A 21845-nucleotide genomic window follows, 5' to 3' on the forward strand; every position below is an offset into this window, starting at 1 on the left:
GACTTCTCCAAAAGCTTTACAATGTAAAGGTGACTATAGGGTCAAACATGTGGAAGTGAGGAGAAAAGAAAAGTGAAGTGATTGCAAGCAGGTGAGGGTTTTGTCCATTGCTGCCACATGCTGAAAAACAAATATGCTTTGGTAATTCATAATTATGACATGCTAAGTCATAATTCAGAAATAAGAAGTTGAAATTATGACATTAAAAAGTCATTTGTCATTTGAAATTCAGATGAAAAATGTTGACATAAAACATTGAAAGTGTGATAAAGTCGAAATTATGACATACTAACTCATAATTATAGGATTAAAAAGTGGAAATTATTAGATAAAATGTCAAAATTATAACTTATTCCCCCGGTTTTACAGACAAGGCAGCTAGTCCCAGACTAAAATGCATGTTTGAGCCATTTTAACTGAGAGCAAATTGCACTTACATATCTTAAAATAAGTCAGTGCCCTTGTTTTGTCTCAAGATGCACACCAGTAATGTTTTTTTTCTTGTGTGTGTTTATAAAAGCTAATTGAACTAAGCTCTTGGCTTAGGCTAGGCCCTGTCTGTGAAACTGGGCCTTTATGGCATAATTACATATTAATTACTTTTTAAGTCATGCTTTCGACTTTTAATCTCATAATTATGACTTGGTATGTCATAACTTCGACTTTTTTTTTTATCTCATCCTAAATCTAATGATTTGTAAAGCATTATTTTTCGTTCTTATGTGGCGGAAATGGGCTTCCATAGTTGCTGATAATAAGTTTTTGTTCATGTACTACAGAAACACGAGTGAAACGGGCCAGTTGTGTTGACCAGGTGTTGACACACAGATTTGACGAGCAAACACGGGCTTTCAGATCACCAGCAGCTCCATGACTAAACTGGACGCGTACTAATACTTTTAATCAGGATTTGTCGCCCTCTGCTGGTTATTAAGAGCATCACTACAGGCATGACCATAATAACCACACATTGTATGTATATAATTTATATATTATGTATTAGATTATCTGGATATTGTCTTATTTTATTTTTTATTTTTAAATCTATTAAATTGGAATATCAGGAAAAGTCTTTGAAAAACCTTGGAAATTCATTGATTAAAAGCAAGGGGTTAAATGAGGTGACAACCGAACCACGGTATTACCATCATTAATACCATAGTACCATCACAGTACTTTTTGTACGGGGCTGACAAAATAATATCTTGTCTTTTAAGAAAGTTTAATGTTCTGTTAAATAATTAATAAAGAAAAATATAAAAACACAAAGAGTGAGCGAGAATGTTTGGGGGCTATATTTAATAATTAAATAGGATCATAAAATAAAAACAGTACTCTTTTAGTTTTAAAGTTTGAATAACATAATTAATAATTAATGAAGATAATAACATGTGATACAAAGGGACATTTAGGCCTATACAAATGAATTAAAAAAATATGTATATGGAAAATAATCATAGAACAATAGAATAATCATAGAGATAAGAGGTGTGTGTGTGTGTGTATATATATATATATATATATATATATATATATATATATATATATATATATATATATATATATATATATATATATATATTTATATATAGATAGATAGATATAGATATATAGATAGATAGATTCACACACACACACACACACTACCAGTCAAAAGTTTGGAAACTGTAAGATTTTTAATGTTTATAAAGTTTCGTCTGCTCACCAAAGCTGCATTTATTTAATTAAAAATACAATAAAAGCAGTAATATTGTGAAATATTATTACAATTTAAAAAATAACTGTTTTCTGTTTGAATATATTTTATAAAGTAATTTATTCCTGTGATTCAAAGCTGAATTTCATCATTATTCCAGTCTTCAGTGTCACATGATCCTTCAGAAATCATTCTAATATGCTGATTTGCTGCTCATGAAACATTTATGATTATTATCAATGTTGAAAACAGTTGTGTACTTTTTTTTCATGATTCCTTGATGAATAGAAACTTCAAAAGAACAGCATTTATCTGAAATACAAAGCTTCTGTAACATTATACCATTCAAAAGTTTGGGGTCAGTAAGGATTTTTATTTTTTTTGAAAAGAAATGAAAGAAATTAATAATTTTATTCAGCAAGGATGCATTAAATCATTCAAAAGTGACAGTAAAGACATTTATAATGTTACAAAAGATCATATTTCAAATAAATGCTGTTCTTTTGAACTTTCTATTTATCAAAGAATCCTGAAAAAATATTGTACACAATAATTGTTTCTTGAGCAGCAGATCAGCATATTAGAATGATTTCTGAAGGGTCATGTGACACTGAAGATTGGAGTAATGATGCTGAAAATTCAGCTTTGATCACAGGAATAAATTACTTTATAAAATATATTCAAAAAGAAAAAAAAAGTAATAATATTTCACAATATTACTGTTTTTTACTGTATTTTTAATTACATAAATGCAGCCTTGGTGAGCAGATGAAACTTCTTTTAAAAACATAAAAAATCTTACCGATCCATATATATATATATATATATATATATATATATATATATATATATATATATATATATATATATATATATATATATATGCCATAAACCAAGAACAACAGCCTAACAGCCTATATTCATTCAAAACTACATAATTATTATTATTCCAGTGGTGCCACTTTATGCATCATCATACAATGTTATCAGCTAATTGCCTTTTTACTTGTGCAATTACGCAAAACAGTACAATAAAGCTTGAAATCATTTTTTAAAATTGTTTTGGAGTCAGATCATTTCATTTAAAGAACGTCGAGTTTGGTCTTCGTCATGCTGCCGTCATGTGACGGTCATGTGACTTAACTCCAGCTCACTTCCGACTCTGCGTGGAAGAGGGGAAAAGTTGTACGTCAGGAGTGAAAAAAGTTTTTGTCTTTCGATTCATTCAGTGAAAAATAGCAGCGCGACATTGTTAAAACACAGCTGGCTTCATCGGAGGGTAAATAAGCTCGTGCTGCTGTAGTGACCAGTGTAAGTCGGGGTAAATGCTCGGGATGTCCGCCAACAGTGTGTCGTACAATGATCAGGGCTCGGTGGAGTCCGGCGTGGACGCGGCGCAAGAGAACAGCAACATCCCCGGGAGCATCAGCGGCGGCGGGGCCGCGTTCAGCCTCTTCAGCGCCGACTACAAGAAGTAAGAGACGAGATGACCCGGAACACACACACACACACACACACACACACATACACACATGCATGAATCAGTTAGTAGCACTGAAGATGTTGTTTTTAAGTATGCTGCGTAACGTTAAATTACTAGTAAACATAGCAACTCTGATTTAACCGTGTTTTTTGAGGAGTCATCTTTAGTTTCAACAGATATTATTATTAGCTATTATAGCATATGAAGAATAATATTTGGTGTGTTTTATGATTTTTGTGCATGGTTGGGTGTCAGGTGATGCCTCGTCCAGTATGGAGTAATTGGAGAGGGACACGCGCCCTTAACAGCTATTTATTGTTTTTAAACATTGTGGATTGATATAATAGTTCAGAATTATTATTATACTAATTCCTTTGTAAGATCAACTGCCTCTGTAATGTTTGCATGGAGAGTAGATTAGCCAGCCTCACAGTTATCACTGAAGGCCAGTGTGAGTTTGACAGATCTGTCATTTGCCTTTTCAGGTCAGTAGGTTGTTGTGTCCCACTAAGTTCACATGACTTTTTTCTTTTAAATGAGCATTTTAAATTTTTTATGTTTTTAATTTTACTTTTATCTGTGACATTTTTGAAAATGAAGCATTTCAATCACTAATTGCCTTTTCATTGCCATTAAAGTGAAATACTGGAGCCTAATGAAAAATGGTCTATATATATATATATATATTATATAAAAATACACACACACACAGGGCCTAAAACTTTTTGCCACACCTGCCATGTGACTTAAGAAAATTTTATCAGCCATGAAATGAAAATAGGCAGTTCTGACACCAGTATTTTAGAGACTAGTGAAAATTCACAATCCTCTATTTCAATTTCGATACCACAGCTAAAACTACTAGCTTAGTTTCCCCAAAAATGAAAATTCTGTCATTTATTACTCACCCTCATGCCGTTTCACACCCGTAATACCCTCGTTAATCTTCGGAACACAAATTAAGATATTTTTGTTGAAATCCGATGGCTCAGTGAGGCCTGCATCACCAGCAATGACATTTCCTCTCTCAAGATCCATTAATGTACTAAAAACATATTTAAATCAGTTCATGTGAGTACAGTGGTTTAATATTAATATTATAAAGCGACAAGAATATTTTTGGTGTGCCAAAAAAACAAAATAACGACTTAGATACATATAGTGATGGCAGATTCAAAACACTGCTTCAGGAAGCTTCGGAGCGTTATTATTCTTTTGTGTCGAATCATGATTGGGATCGCGTGTCAAACCGCCAAACTGCTGAAATCATGTGACGTTGGCGCTCCGAACAGCTGATTCCACACACAAGATTCATAACGCTCCAAAGCTTCATGAAGCAGTGTTTTGAAATCTCTCTCTCTCTCTCTCGATAGAAATATATATATAAAATGTGTTATATATATATATATATATATATAATATATAATATATAATATATAATATATATATATATAATATATAATATATAATATATATAATATATATATATATATATATATATATATATATATATATATATATATATATATATATATATATATATATATATATATATATATATATATATATATATATATATATTAATATATATATATATATATATAATATATAATATTATGTATGTATGTATATATGTATATGTATAATATAATTTCTAATAATTGTAAAAAAAAAAACTGCACAAAAAAATTTTCTGGTGGGTCAGCATAAATTTAAGCCTTGTTTATCTTGCAAACTCATGCAGTTGGTTGTTGCAGCCCTCCTCCAGCAGGGGGCAGTATGCCTGTAATATCAGAGCATTACTGACCTTCTGGTGCAGATATTACATCAAGCTAGTAGTGGCTCTACCATTGGAGAAAGCGAAAAGGGCTAACTTGGATCATGTGTGCCTTGATAACCAATCACATTTCAGGCTTGATGTCATTGAATTTCGTTCAGAGTTTTTGCAACAGCCAATCACTGTTTATGGATGCGAATGAGAAGTTCTGTAAACTGAATCATTCCTGGCTGTTGCGCAATTGTCAGTGACTTCTCTTATAAAACAGCATTTTTTTGGTGTAAACTCTAAAAATAGATCAATTCAAAACTAATGTTTAAGAGCAGAGATGTTGAAGATTAGCCGATGGGCTGTCGAATCATTAAATGATATGCTGTTTTCACACAAAAACAGTTTATTCAGCAAAGTGACACCTCTCTTCCATTGACATGGGTTCTTTCCCTGCATACCACAGTGTTAGCAGGCTTTTTTTTGCTAACCTTACAGTCTTGCCTTCAAGTGGCTTTGGCGAAACTAGGCCTGGGTCACTAAATAACATTGTTTCTATTGTTTCATTGTGCTGTCTGGATCTTGATCTGCATACTGTATAGTTTTTGCTATTTGTCCAGACTGTCTCAGTGTTTGTCTTCTCCAGCCTCTTTGTGAAGGCCATAGACAGGGCTGACGTCAAACCCTCATGTCTTCTTCCCATGGGATCTTAACTCCATTTAGCTTTAAGGAATCTGTTCCAACAATACTGTACTGAATGACAAATTTCCCTTCTTAGACAGGAAGTCTGATACTGTTTCCTGCATTAATGAGCCTGTTAATTGTTTAATCTGATGGGACTTATGAGAATTGTGTCATTTATGCTGCAGTATGATTTGGTATCATAAATAGCATAAAGTCTAAGACAACAGTTTAAGATAGCATGTACCTAAATAAACTTACCACAGTATGTGCTTATAGTATGCAGCAATGACACTAGAAGCTTCAGTAACAAGCCATTTTTTTCTTATATTATGCTGCAAAAAGACATTGCTGGTTAGTCTTTATTTATTCACTGTTACGACATTGTATGGATTTCTTTATGTTGTTAAGAGGTTTGCGTGTGTGGTATTGTTTGCTTTCTAATATTAGCTCTTCTCTGCTTCCTGAATTGAAGATCATGGTTTTCTGTTGTAGCTGATGGTAGGATGGTTTGTGTGTGCGTTATTATTGGTATGTTGAGGGTAATAACGGAAGGATTCTTAATGTTATTTAGGCCTAACTGAATTGGCTCTCTCACATGACTGCAAGCAGAAGGCTGAAGTCATGAGGACTGAGAGAGAAGCCTGAAGAATGAGACACAGGGATAACAACACTGAGAACACACACTTAAAGGCACAGTTCACCCCCCCAAAAAAAAGAAAAGTGTCATAATTCCAAACCCGTATGACTTATTTTCTTCTCTGGTACTTAATGTTAGACATATTAAAGGTACCCTAGAATTAAAAATTGAATTTATCTTGGCATAGTTAAATAAGTTTAGTACATGGAAATGACATACAGTGAGTCTCAAACACCATTGTTTCCTCCTCCTTATATAAATCTCACTTGTTTAAAAGACCTCCGAAGAACAGGCGAATCTCAACATAACACCGACTGTTACGTAACAGTCGGGATCATTAATATGTACGCCCCCAATATTTGCATATGCCAGCTCATGTTCAAGCATTAGACAAGGGCAGAACGTCTGGATGTGCACAGCTGAACCATCAGACTAAGTAAGCAAGCAAGAACAATAGCGAAAAATGGCAGATGGAGCAATAATAACTGACATGATCCATGATATCATGATATTTTTAGTGATATTTGTAAATTGTCTTTCTAAATGTTTCGTTAGCATGTTGCTAATGTACTGTTAAATGTGGTTTAAGTTACCATCGTTTCTTACTGTATTCACAGAGACAAGACTGTCGTTATTTTCATTTTTTGAACACTTGCAGTCTGTATAATTCATAAACACAACTTCATTCTTTATAAATCTCTCCAACAGTGTGTAATGTTAGCTTTAGTCACGGAGAACTCATTCAGAATCAAATGTAAACATCCAAATAAATACCATACTTACGCGATTAGACATGCTGCATGACGAACACTTTGTAAAGAACAATTTTGAGGGTTATATTAGCTGTGTGAACTTTGTTTATGCTGTTCAAGGCAAGCGCGAGCTCCGTGGGCGGGGAGCATGAGCATTTAAAGGGGCCGCAGCCTAAATCAGGTCATATTTAATGATGCCTCAAAATAGGCAGTCAAAAATTTAATTTAAAAAAAATCTAAGGGGTATTTTGAGCTGAAACTTCACATACGCATTCAGGGGACACCTTAGACTTATATTACATCTTTTAAAAAGATGTTCTACAGCACCTTTAAATTTAAATTGTGATATTCTAGATATCTACAGGTCTTTTCCATATGATTAATTGTGATCTCTGATCCAAAATTGACAAAAAGCATCATAAAATTAGTCCATACAATGAGATTAATAAACCAAAGTTTATTATTCACGTACAATCTTCCACTCCAGTAGAGATGCACTTGTCGACCTGCCATAAAACGGAACCTGATGTTACTTTTCTCCAAACACACGATTGGCACATGTCAGGAATTGACCTATTGGTAAGCCCCGCCCCCCCCTTAGTTACTGTTGCTAACTCGGACAAACAGAGTTGCTAACTCTCTTACAGTGACAACTGTCAGTGTGAAAACCTTGTACCAAGATGTTTTTGATAATTTTTGATGCAGTTGACATAACGTACACTGTGCAGAGTTTCCGTGTTTACGTCTGAACGCCGGCTCAGTGTTGGCTGGCGCTGTTCACATGAGCTCCACGACACATGCGTGTGATCCTGACGTAGGAGCCGGCCAATACAGGGTTGGCGAACGGATGTAAACACAGACGCTCTGCACTGCGTCAACTGCGTAGGAGACTGACAGGGAAGAGGAAAAATGATTGAATAAAGTCATTATTTTTGTTGTTTTTGCACACAAAAAGTATTCTCGTCACTTCATAACATTATAATTGAACCACTGTAGTCACATGGACTGTTTTAACAATGTCTTTACTACTACTCTGGGCCTTTAATGTGGCAATTTTGTTACTTTCTATGGGAGATAAAAATCCTCTCTGATTTCATCAAAAATATTTTAATTTGTGTTCCGAAGATGAACGAAGGCGTTACGGGTGTGGAACGACATATGGGCGAGTAATTAATGACAGAAATTACATTTTTGGGTGAACTAATCCTGTGTTCACTATCACCGGTATAAACGGCACACAGGTTTGCATCGTCATGAAGGTAAATAATGACAAAAATCACTCAGAATATTTACTACTTGTGTTAAAGATGATGATTTAGATCTGACAGTTTCAATCCAGTGTTTTCAACCAGTTGAATATGGTCTTCGCAGCCTAAAACACATTTGCCGGGCCATGTGTGTAAAATATTCTTCCAGTTCATGCCTCCAGTTCACTATTTTGGTTTGACTTTTGTTTTAGACTTGTTAGCTATATGTTGCTGCCTTGCTTGGCAGAGGAAGTTTCACTTTATCAGGATAAGCAGACTTGCCATGAACGACAAAATCAATCAAAGAACGCAATTCTGTGTAGGTGATGAAAGTCTCGGGTTGAAGATAAGAGCCTCTATACTTCCTCTGAAGGGAGGTGACCACTGCCACAAAGAAATACCTCAACTGGAGTCGGCTCTCCAACCTTTCTGTTTTGACCTCGCTGGACTTCCTTTCCATTTTACCCACTTCTCAGTTTGGCTACAATTCACAACTGGCACTCAAAGGGACTCAACTCGCAAGCTCTGGATTTTCTGAGGTTGAGCATTCCTGATAGTTTCAGACATCAGGAACACTCTCCATCCTTGTTGTTTTGACCTTGCTGGACTTTTTTTTCCCCCATTTTACCCTCTTCCTAGTTTGGCTACAATTCACAACTGGCACTCAAAAGGACGCAAACTTTGGATCTCTCAACCAGAAATGGAGACCTGAGGCTTTATCATACTCTAATGGTGAACCAAAAGCAAGACACATCTTTGGAAACTGACCATATATCAGGAGAACTGCGATGGAAATGGAGGGAATTCAGGCTTCACTCTATGATAAGGGTGAACCATTGTAACCTCGCTGGTCTCTCAGCGCTCATGGACTTAATTGATGTGTGATGGTCACACTGGATGGTTGTGTGACTGCTGCACGTGGCCATTATCCAGATGATTGAGTCAGACTGGAGGATAGTGCTATCTTGTCCCTCTCTGGTCTTCTTGACGGCATCGGCGAAGAGAAAGGAACCAGCAGACGTTGGCTTTCATCCTGTCAGACTCTCTCTTGGATTTTGCTTCTGAGACCTTGTCCATTTCTCCAAATCAATCCAGAAGACCATCTCATAATCCTGTTTGGATGGTTTCTACATGGATTTACAAAGATGAGCAAGGCCTGAGGAAGCTCTTGTGTTTGACAGATGAATGGCTCTTCCAACACATCCAATTTTTTTTAATCATCTTGACCTTCTCTACTGCTGTGGTTTGTGGTTTTAGTAATTCTGTACAAGTGTAAGATGAACGGAGGATTGGGTAGCTTGCGCTTGGAGGCCGCTGGAGCTCTGCGGACCGCTCTCGTCTCTGCCGAAAACCTTCAGCTTACTCTGAAATCAGACTTCAGCTTGGAGGAACAGGCTCTCACCTACAACCACAGCAGTGGTAATGGGGAGAAACCAAACAGCGGGTATGAGAATTGCTCAAGAATAAAAGTCATGATTTTCATGCCCAGCTAGATTAAATCACTTTGAAACAAGGATTTTGTTTCTGAGATGGAAAAATTAGACAGAGATCTAGTGGTTTTCAGTGCTTTCCTTCCTTCCTATTTTCTTCGTCGAAATATATCTATCAATTTATCAGCTTGTCGTCTTATTCGGTCTTTCATTCATACACTCACATGATGGTATGAACCTCTTTAATCCAGTTCCTTTTGCTTAAATAATGGCCATTTGTAACATGATAGCAAATTGTCTGTAGAACGTGCCTCTCACATGGCGTCTATATAAACGACAGAGCTGTACAGACAGAGGAATGACCAGAATCCACAAGGACTAATCTAATGTGTCTGACTGTCATGAATCTGCTTGAATGGAAATCAATTGTGTTTTTAGTGTCCAGGAATTTCTAAACGTTTTTATCAGCAAAATCCCTTTGACCTAAAGTATTTATTTACTTGAATTACTAATAAAGTTATTTGATTTTAAGTTCATATTTCAGTCATTTAACAAAACTTTTGTATGTTCACGGTAGAGCTGCATGATTCTGATTAAATTAGGGCCTGTCACACTCTAAATAGTTAACCCTGGGTCATTCTAAACACCTCATAATTTACCTGGGGTTAACAATTAATCCTGGGTATTCATAAGCTGACGTTACACATTCCTAAACCCCGGGTTAATGTTCTTATTTGCATATTTGCAGTGTCCGTGTCATTGATTGGTTAAATGCAGCACGCAACCTGTTTACATAGCTCTAGCATTGCGCGTCCTCGTATTGTCGACTGTACGATCGAGTTTATACTGAATGAATGGACATTTCGGTCTCTTCATCACTCAAATTGTCGTGTTTTCTGTCAGCATTTGACATTTTACCTCTCAAACGCTGAATTTATTGTTTACATACAACGTGCAGTGTTTCCGTGACTGTCCAAAGCATGTGAATATGAGGCACGCAATTGTTGTCGGTTGCTAAGCGTCTAGCTGTAACTTTATAACACCGCATCGTTTCACACTGCACAAGTTTGGCACCGCAGTGCGGGGTTAACACCTCAAAAGCGAATTATTTTAAATGAATGATTCAATGACTCACTCATAAATACTTCACTTGTTTCAGTACTGGATGAATGAAAATATCTCTTGAATGAATGATTCAATTACATGTATTTTTAAGTCACTTGTCGCCACCTGGTGGCGTAACGATGTGATCGATACAATTGTTATTTGAAGCGCCAAGTTACTAGTGGAAAAAGGTGATTTAGATTTGCTCTGTTTTGACAACTACTGTAGACAATGACATCACATCAGTGTTTATATCTCAACTATAATCTTTTATCCTAGTACTAATGTAATTAGATGAATATTTGTAATGCAGAAATAACCAAACTCTGTTTGAAAAGAAGCAGTTTCACACACACATACTGTACACATACTGTACACTAACTGCTCTCTCTCAGCTCAGCGGCTGCACCAACGCAGATTTGAATGTTCCGGTGTGATTTAGTAAAAGGATTAATTGACACAGCCGAATCACTATCATTTAGGAATGAGATCACGTGGGTTTTTAATATAAATAATTTGTCCTTTTTTTTTTTTTACCGAATAAAAATTCTGAATCTGTTGACTACATAAATGCATTCATTGACATTTATTTGAACTGAACAACTCTCATTTCATCAGTAAAACTATATAGTTATCATGGTATGTTAAATGTCAGTAACGCAAATGGTTTTTCGTGTGTGTTTAAAAGTGAGCTGCTATAACACTGAATCATGTTTCTCTGCAGGAATGAAGATCTGAAGGAGATGCTGGAAAGCAACAAAGAGTCTCTGAAGCTGGAGGCTATGAAGAGGATAGTCGGGGTACGTCATACTGAGAGACAGGCATCTCGTATTAAAGGAACACTCCACTTTTTTTGAAAATAGGCTCATTTTCCTGCTCCCCTAGAGTTAGACAGTTGAGTTTTACCGTTTTCGAATCCATTCAGCCGATCTCCGGTTCTGGCGGTACCACTTTTAGCATAGCTTAGCATAGTTCATTGAATCTGATTAGACCGTTAGCATTGCGCTTAAAAATGACCAAAGAGTTTTGATATTTTTCCTATTTAAAACTTGACTCTTCTGTAGTTACATCATGTACTAAGACCGGCGGAAAATGAAAAGTTGCGATTTTCTAGGCTGATATGGCTAGGAACTATACTCTCATTCAGGCGTAATAATCAAGGAACTTTGCTGCCGAACCATTAGTGCAGCAGGCGCAATGATATTACGCAGCGTCTCTCACAAACGTCTCCATGGTTGCAAGGCACGTTCCCTGTGCAAGCAGGGGATCACAGGCGCTGCGTAATATCATTGCACTGCTGAAGCCATGGAACGGCAGCAAAGTTCCTTGATTATTACGTCTGAATGAGAGTATAGTTCCTAGCCATATCAGCCTAGAAAATCACAACTTTTTATTTTCCGTCGATGTACACGATGTAACTACAGAAGAGTCAAGTTTTAAATAGGAAAAATATCAAAACTCTTTGGTCATTTTTAAGCGCAATGCTAACGGTCTAATCAAATTCAATGAACTATGCTAAGCTATGCTAAAAGTGGTACCGCCAGAACCGGAGATCGGCTGAATGGATTCGAAAACGGTAAAACTCTACTGTTTAACTCTAGGGGAGTTGGAAAATTAGCCTATTTTCAAAAAAAGTGGAGTGTTCCTTTAAGATCATATTAAGAAAGACTACACTCATAAAAGCCATAAAAACATCAGTGTGATGCTTCATTCTTCATTTTCATCTCTCTATCAGTTGATTTCCAAGGGAAAGAATGCATCCGAACTTTTTCCAGCAGTAGTGAAGAATGTCGCAAGTAAAAATATTGAGGTAAGAAAAGATGCTCAACTGCACAAACACTCACACCACGTGCAAAATAAGTTTTGCTCGTTTTTTTTTTTCTCTGGTTTGATTTGAGAGTGAAAATCATTTTACAGCTGTGAGGACCCCTGTGGACAGGGGGTTATTTTTGATCAGGCATCTGACACGGAAGGCCTTGTGTATGAAGAATGAGTGTTTAGATGGAAAGAAGAATGTTTGGACAGGATGATGGAAAGACATGAGAGATGGTTGGGAAAAATGTCCAGGCTGAAGAGGACTGCTGGTGTTCTGAGGGGCTGGTGTGTAATTGGTGGTCTAGTGGCCCAGTCACGTTCTCTCTGTCTCCCACATGTCTGACGCTCCGCGCTGGGCAGCTGTTTGCCTAAAGCTGCCGCCCTCTGGAGCTCAGAGACACGGGGACTCTGGCATTGATCCACACACACATACACAAACACACACTTTTGAGACAAGACCACAGGTGTTATAGCTGAAACCATTGATCCACTCACTGCTGGGTTACACACACACACACACACACACACACACACACACACACACACACACACACACACACACACACACACACACACACACACACACACACACACACACACACACACACCTGACCCTTTAATAAGCTCCACCCCTCTTTAGTTACTGTTTCTAACAGACAATCTTAACAGAACACCCTATAGGAGTGAATTAAATGAATTTCAGTAAAATGTTCATTATTGATATTACACTTTTTATATAAGTTATGACATTAAAATATTTTTAATTGCCCTTTTTCTTTGAAGAAATAGTTCAGTTATAATGTAATGTTTCAAACTATGTGATTTCATAACCCCCAAATATGAGGATCCCTTTACAGTACTATAAATGTGTATAAAATATATTTTGGAAAATAATGCGGTATATTACTTGTTGTTAGGTTGAGGCCTTTTTTTTATATTTAATGATTTATTTTATATTTAGTTTATTTTGAAGTAGAATGAAATAATACTTCAAAAATATAATTTTAAAAGTAATTACTTAAAAAATAATTTAATTAGTAATTATTATTTAATGTTATTTAATAATAATTATATTTATATTTAAGTATTGAAGTATAATAATTAGTAATTTTTAATTCTACTTATATTCAAAATAAATTAAATATAAAATAAAAACTAAAATAAGTAATTATTTAGTATGTAGTAATTTAATAATAATTTATATTTTAGAAGTATTCAGTTTATTTAATTTAATTTATTTATATTTAACTGAATACTTCAAATTGTTAACTAAAATAATTATTTAATATGTAACAATTTGAAGTATTCAGTTAAATATAAATAAATTAAATATAAAATAAAAACTAAAATAATTATTTAATATGTTTTATTTTATATTTAATTTATTTTGAAGTAGAATTAAATAATAATTAAAAAATATAATTATTATACTTCAATACTTCAATATAAATATTATTATTAAATTATTACATATTAAATATTAATTACTTATTAAATTATTTATTTTAATTGATTTTATTTTATATTTAATTCATTTGAAGTAGAATTAAAAAATACTTGATTTGACTTGAACTGATTTTATTTATTTTTTTGCTTGTATTATTTTATTGTATCATTTGTATTTATCTTTATTACTATATTTAATTTAATGTATAATTTTTAATTTACTTTTTTTTTAATTTTTTTTTTTTTACTTTTTCTCTCTTTTTCTCTCCGATGAATCCCCTGGCACCTCCTTGCGTCTTCAGTTTGAAAACCTCTGGTTTAATCCATAGACTTCTTAGGATTTATTCAAGATTTGACAAACAAATCAGAATAGTGCTTTTCTTTGTGTTCCTTGCATCCCAATTTTAAATGACCCAGCAACAACAATCTTGCATGAAAAAGCAAACCCTCTGTTCCTCGTATAATTCTGCTTCATAAATGCCAGCGGTTCATTTAGCTGCTGTCTAATTAACATGCGCACGGATGCTCCAATCCCTGATCAGCAGGCCGCTGTATGTAAATGTGATTAACCAGAGGGGCAGATGGGTAATGTCTCTCTTTATGAAGTGAGTGATGTTTTTCCATTTGGCTGGTAATCGCTTTGATGATGATGATGGAATGCATCACTGTGACTCCCTGATCGCTAATGACCTCTCGTCACCTCGAGAGCTGGACGCAATTATACGGAGGGCTGACCTTTGACCCTTCACCTTTGAGCACAAAACTGTTTCATGATAGACTCTGTGTTAAGATGAAAAATGAGTTTGGTATTGGATGATGCTTGTTTATCTGCTACTTAAAGTTTTGTGAGTAGGAAACTAGAACAAACTAAAGCAAATGAACCCAGAATAACTGGACTGTTTTTAATATTTTGTGTATTTGTGTGTGTATGTTTTAGCTGAAGAAGCTGGTGTATGTGTACCTCGTCCGGTATGCAGAGGAACAGCAGGATCTCGCCCTCCTGTCAATCAGCACCTTCCAGAGGGCCCTCAAGGTAAGTCCCACCCCTTTCTTATCCCATGATTCAACATTTTAGTGATTTAACATTTGAAAATTAAGACAGCCGTAAATTTAGTATAGTAATTTTACAGTTATGTAAAATAATTTTTTTTTGTTAGTGAAACATTACAATAGTACTATTTCGTTTTTTAGTAGTTTTTATATATATAAGTTATAATAATGATTTATTATTATTAGTATTATTATTATTATTATTTTATAGTGATAACAAAATTTTGGTCCCATTATTATAGGTCCCCTAGTCTCCTCCCATTACACCCCGCCCCTTTTTGCATAGAATGACAGTCTTGCCTGTATTTTAGATCAGCACTAATTTAACACATTTTCTTCATTTTTGTGTGTGTGTGTGTGTGTGTGTGTGTAGGATCCTAATCAGCTGATCAGAGCGAGTGCTCTCAGAGTCCTGTCCAGTATCAGAGTTCCCATCATCGTCCCCATCATGATGCTGGCCATCAAAGAAGCATCCACCGACCTTTCACCTTATGTCCGGAAAACCGCCGCTCATGCCATTCAGAAACTCTACAGGTAATATATATGCTTTCATACAGAGGTACTCACTGAATGTTAATGAATAAGGTTGTTTTACAGAGGTCTCTGCTTTTTTTCTTCCAGTCTGGACCCTGATCAGAAAGAACATCTGATTGAAGTGATTGAGAAACTCCTGAAAGACAAAAGCACGGTAAAATATCTACACACACACATACACACACAGACACAGACAATTACCAGTTTTTCTATTCTAGAGCTGTTACTATCATTAAATTATCTAAAAATACATCTAAATTTAGCTTGTTATTAATTGCCCTACACATAATTGAGATTTAATAGAATTAAATGGTCTGTTTTGCATTTAAAATGGGAAAGAAAATACATGTTTCTTTTATGAATGGTTTTTCCTGCATGAGCTGGTTTTTATATATATAATATAATATATAATATATTTTATATATATATTTTTTGCATATGAGTCATTCCACGAAACTGGTACGACTTACACATTTTTAGATTTTTTGCCAAAATGTATTATTTTTCTGAACACCTCACAACATTAATGACATATTTAACTTCCAGAAAAACACATTTTCCCATCTCAGGCATCAAATCCCTATTATTATTGATCATTATTTTAAGTTATGGACACTATGAGAGCTGTCTGAATATTATTATAAAATGTGTTTGTGATAAAATAAACATTTTCCTATTAATCCGATGTCCCTCACACTAATTTAGTAATTGCAAAAATAAAAGTTACATAAAATCTCACACGTTTGCTATACTAAAGCCTGAAATGGGCATTTTTTGTGACAGCAACCTCATCGAAGGCTTAACTTCAGAATTTTAACTAAAATCAGTATTCTTATGATTGTTCTGAACATTTCAGACAGAATTCAACTAACTTTAAATTACTTTTTCAGAAATTTAACAAAATAATAATAATAAAAATGTAGGTGTGATGGGCTTGAGTGTGACAGGGTTGTGATTTCTTTTGCCCAAATTGGCCACTGCTCAATATGCATGATATTAAGAAATCATGAATAATGTTAAAATAACAAAGATAATTTTCCCAAGTAATAGTTTTCTATCTTTAATTGATGTAACGGGGTTGAGTCGTTAAGCTTGACAAACACAATTTCGCAATATAATGTAGTTATAATTATTAAAGAAGGTGCTAACTTGCCTGTGTTTGCTCATAATGTTGTTCAGAAAACTTCTATGATGTCACTTCCTATTAAAGATCTCACATAAGTATCAGTTCATTATGGTTTGTGTAACGGGGTTGAGGGGTTACTGAGGTACGGAAATAAATAATGTGATTTTAATGAATAATCATGAATTTACTTAGAAAAAAAAAACATTACCAGCAAAAAAGCACAGATGGATATTTATGGGAATTGCAAAATGAATGGACTTTTTTCTAATTTTATTATTCATATCCTAAGTACACTTTCATAGAAGGCCTTGAGGGACGTGACAAAATAGGTGGTGTCAATGATAAAAACTAAATAATTTCTAATATGAAGATAAAATGTTTGTCATGTTTTTAAACATTATTAAAGGAGACATTTCAATTAATACAAAAAGCTTTTAAAAATATATTTTGGTGACCCAACAGATAAAATACAGTGAAAAAGGTCAGAGGGACTCAAATCGTACTGGTTTCATGGAATGACTTGTATATTGCACTAAACATTATTTATTATTTATTTTAAATGAATTAATTACTAATTAAATAATGACTAACTTAAGATGTTTCTATTTTTGTTCCACTTTTGATGAGCCTTTATATAACATGCTACTGTCCCAAAAGAAAGACATAAAGTGCATTTAGAGGAATTTGTAGTGTTTGGATTGTGATTTAATTCCCATAGTGATGAAAATAATTAATCTCAGTGTATATTATAATTTTGTCGAATAATGAAGCAGATCATTTTAACTGTAGTCTATCCATTCTCATTAAAGTCGGCATGAAACTGAAGTTGCCATAGTCTTTTCTTCCCTATTATGATGTATATCCGAGTGAAGCTGCACAATGTGTATTTTAAGGGGTGTTATACTAATGAGCTGTATTGAATTAAACTAATCAAGCTCAGTGCTTAATGCATTGATTTACAACTTTCATTTACAGCACACAACCACCAGATGGTGCAACACCACCACATTCCTTCCTATCTCAAGTCCCTATCTCTAATCTTCTCTCCATTTGAAACACTACTTGCAGTAAAATAAACACTTTCTGTACTCAGAATATCCCCACCAGGTACTTGGACAAAGTCTCAACGGTGCATTATCATAAAACATGTCCGCTGGACTTGCTTTTTGCTGTCGGCTTCAGTTCTGAATTACGTCTGCTCATGATGTGGGGTTTCAGCTCATGTTGTCAGGTTTTTTAGCCTCATAGGCTTTTAGTGCAGAGCCGTATTTCACCTGTAGAGCTTCTCGTATATGCACTGGTAAATGTTTATTGTGTCACACAGTAATAGACATGTCTATGAGCTTCCACTGTGTGCTGGTTCGCAAGTGTGTACAGGAAGCTCACTGGGATTTGTGTTCTTGTTCAAGAAATATGTGTATCTTCAGTCTGACCGGCAAGCACAGCATCAATCACAGCGGCGTCGTTCCAGCGTCTCTCTCTCTATCTCTCCTCGCTCGCTGATGACCCAGCATTCCCCGTTTCCTCTCCCGTCAGTACGCCCGGCCTTAATTAGAATTCATGACAAAATGGATCCAGGGAAACGTCCTGTACCCTTCATAATTTTACAGGAAATTTATTGTTATTAGAGGAACCATTTGCTTAGTGTGATTTTTCCATTAAGGTCTTGTCAAGCAGCAGAGATAGCACAGGTTTGTTGATGAGGTGTGTGTAAGTAGGAGCTTTGTTGATGGTGGATGGAGTTTACCTTGGAGATCTTGTTGGGTAATATGGGAACAGAAAGATAGGGAGAAGATAGCTAAAGATGAACAGTAAATAGAAAGGTAGACCAAAAATACAACAAGTAAACAAGGACTTAAATTAAATTCAAATTGTTATAAGATTATTGACTGTCATGTTTTAACAACTGTTACTTTAGTAGAAGCAGTCAGAAGTGGTGACACCAGTTTTTGGCCCAATTTGAAGTCACCAAATCAGAAATGAGGAACGAAGTTGCATGAGGAACAAGTGTTATGGCTCGTTTCCACTGAGCAGTGAGGTACAGTACAGTATGCAATTATTTCCGTTTCGATTGTCTGAAGTTGTGAATGGTACCAAAATACCGGACCATTACGTACGCCTTTTGTGAGACCCTTAAATAGAGTTGTAGGTATGACATCACTTTCTAGGCCAATCGGCAGTTAGCATTCCGCTGGGTTCCCTTGACAAAAACCCAATAGGCTTTTTGGATTATCTCAATAAACAAGCTCTGTGATCAACAAAAGTTTATGATACTTGCACATTTTGTCCATCAAGATAATTTTCACAGATGAACTCAACTTTTATTAATTTTGAAGCCTAAATGTAGTTGCCAGAAGTAAAAGCTAAATGTAGCCCATAAACAAAGTACACCAGTCCCATGACTTCAACATCACCACCACTAAGCTTTCGAAAACTCTTTCAGCTTCTATATAAAAACATTTTCCCAGATAGTTTGAGTCAGAATAGTTTATAAGAGCACAATTATAAGTGTAAAAGCGGACTGAGCTTACCTGTTCGGCGTGATGACGTTTAATGTCACAAACAGCTTCCGTAGTCCCATTTAGCTACTTTTTAGCAACCACTTTTTTCAAGACACGTAACAGCTTAAAGTTGCCTTAGAATTGAAAATTTAATTTACCTCTGCATAGTTAAATAATTAGAGTTCTGTACATGGAAATGACATACAGTGAGTCTCAAACACCATTGTTTCCTCCTCCTTATTTAAATTTGCTTTGTGCAAAAGACATCTGAAGAACAGGCGAATCTCAACATAACACCGACTGTTATGTAACAGTCGGGATCATTAATATGTACGCCCACAATATTTGCATATGCCAGCTGATGTTCAAGGCATTACACAAGGGCAGCCAGTATTAACGTCTGGATGTGCACAGCTGAATCATCAGACTAGGTAAGTAAGCAAGAACAATAGCGAAAAATGGCAGATGGAGCGATAATAACTGACATGATCCATGATATCATAATAATTTAGTAATATTTGTAAATTGTCTTCTATGTTTCGTTGTAAAATGTTTCGTTAGAATGTTGCTAATGTACTGTTAAATGTGGTTAAAGTTACCATCGTTTATTACTGTATTCACGGACATGAGACATGTTCGTTATTTTCATTTTTAAACACTTGCAGTCTGTATAATTCATAAACACAACTTCATTCTTTATAAATCTCTCCAACAGTGTGTAATGTTAGCTTTAGCCCCGTTAGCCGCAGCCTAGCTACTATCAAACTCATTCAGATTAAAATAAAAATCCAAATAAATACCATACTTATGATCTGATATGCTGCACAATGAACATTTTGTAAAGATCCATTTTGAGGGTTATATTAGCTATGTAAACTTTGTTTATGCAATGTATTATAGAGTTGCGATCTTGGGGGCGGGGAGCACAAGCATTTAAAGGGGACACGCACAGAATCTGCGCATTTTTAATGATACCCCAAAATAGGCAGTTAAAAAAATGAATAATAAAAAATCTATGGGGTATTTGAGCTGAAACTTCACAGACACATTCAGGGGGCACCTTAGACTTATATTACATCTTGTGAAAAAGGGTTCAAGGGCACCTTTAAAAATAATCATGAGTGGGGTAATACTGATCTATTTTATATCATAGAAAAAAACATGAAAGTGTCCTGATCTTGTGTTCACCACAGACCTCATTTCAGCCATTTAACCAAAATCCCATAAAAAAAAAAAAAAAAACCCCAATGAATTCGGCACGATGGATCAGGAAGTGCTAAAATGCTGACTCGTTTCCACATTTTGGCCTACATCATTCTATTGGGGTACCTAGCAGAGTAGTCCAGTACCTAAAGGGTGGAGCTAGACTCACTGCAGAACGTCGATTGGTTGACGGTCATCACTTGCCTGTGCTAAAAGGGGAATGTATGGAAAGCAAAACACACCAAAAGTGGGATGAAACGGTGCAGTATAGAGCTTGTGCCGCACTGACATGTCATCGTGCAGGGAGGATGAGTTGTTAGCATCACCGAACAGACAGTCAGTGTGGGGCGAGCTCTATAACACTACACTGTTTCGTCCCACTTTTGGTGTGTTTGGCTTCCCATCAAGAGGCCCCCCACAGTGCATCCTGGTGCCATCACTTCCACGGGTAAATGGCACACATGTACACGGCAATCCACGTGATGTAAAAGAAAATGGGACTCATCAGACCAGGCGACCTTTTTCGACTGCTCCAAGGTTTTTTACTATTCCAACACTGGCATGCCCATTGTAAGCGCTTTTGATGATGGACTGTGGTTATCATAGGCTTTCTGTTTGGTCTGCCTCTATGCAGCCCCATACGCAGCAGAGTGTGATGTGTTGAGTGACTCATTCATCCCATAACCATCATTAACATTTAGTGTAACTTGTGCCACAGTAGAGCTTCTGTTGGCTCGGACCAGATGGAATGGCCTTCGCTGCCCTCGTGCATCAATGAGCCTTGGGCGCCCAACACCCTGTAACCAGTTTGTGGCTTGGACACTGTTGGTAGAAACACACCAGAAGCAACACACAAGCCATTTCAGAGACACTCTGGCCCATTTGCCTTGCCATAACAATTTGGCCCTTGTTGACTCTTGCCTCAAACCCTCATTATTGGTGTTATGAATAATAGGCGTTGCAAAATGCTAATTCATGGCTGCTATGAAATATTTACATGCTGTATTTTTCAGTTTACCTGCCACTGTTCAATGTAGGAAAAAGTTAATTTGCCTTCTTTTCGTAAAGGTTTAAGTAATCAGTTACATGTAATTTCCTTTCTCTGAGCTGGAATTGATGTCACATGATGATGAGCACCTGACCTGCTCAAACTCTCTCTCTCTTTGTGTTGTTTTCACACACTCTCTCTCATATACTGTAGTTCATTAGTCTAAAGTGAGAGTGGTGTGTTATATTAGCTCGGTGGGAAGCAGAACAGGTTGTCATCTTCCAAGCATCTGTTTGTTTTGAGACCACACTGAGGTTTGTAATTACGACGCATATATAACCTAATCAGCTTAATTTGCAATTATAAACCTCCAGCACAACTTTA

At 35.6% G+C, this 21845-nt stretch overlaps 1 protein-coding gene across 2 annotated transcripts in view; it reads left to right on the forward strand.

Moving 5' to 3' along the window:
- The first annotated feature begins 2864 nt into the window (after window positions 1-2864).
- ap3b1a (adaptor related protein complex 3 subunit beta 1a) overlaps window positions 2865-21845 on the forward strand; it is a 67259-nt gene continuing 48278 nt past the window's right edge. For both annotated transcript variants that reach the window (XM_067375051.1, XM_067375049.1), the window contains exons 1-6: window positions 2865-3170; window positions 11523-11598; window positions 12534-12608; window positions 14997-15092; window positions 15483-15643; window positions 15731-15797. In XM_067375051.1, the coding sequence (XP_067231152.1) occupies window positions 3022-3170; window positions 11523-11598; window positions 12534-12608; window positions 14997-15092; window positions 15483-15643; window positions 15731-15797 (624 nt within the window). In that variant the 5' untranslated portion in view covers window positions 2865-3021. The remainder of the gene's footprint in view (window positions 3171-11522; window positions 11599-12533; window positions 12609-14996; window positions 15093-15482; window positions 15644-15730; window positions 15798-21845) is intronic.

The sequence above is a fragment of the Chanodichthys erythropterus genome, chromosome 22 (genome assembly GCF_024489055.1).
Source record: "Chanodichthys erythropterus isolate Z2021 chromosome 22, ASM2448905v1, whole genome shotgun sequence".
Classification (NCBI taxonomy): domain Eukaryota; kingdom Metazoa; phylum Chordata; class Actinopteri; order Cypriniformes; family Xenocyprididae; genus Chanodichthys; species Chanodichthys erythropterus.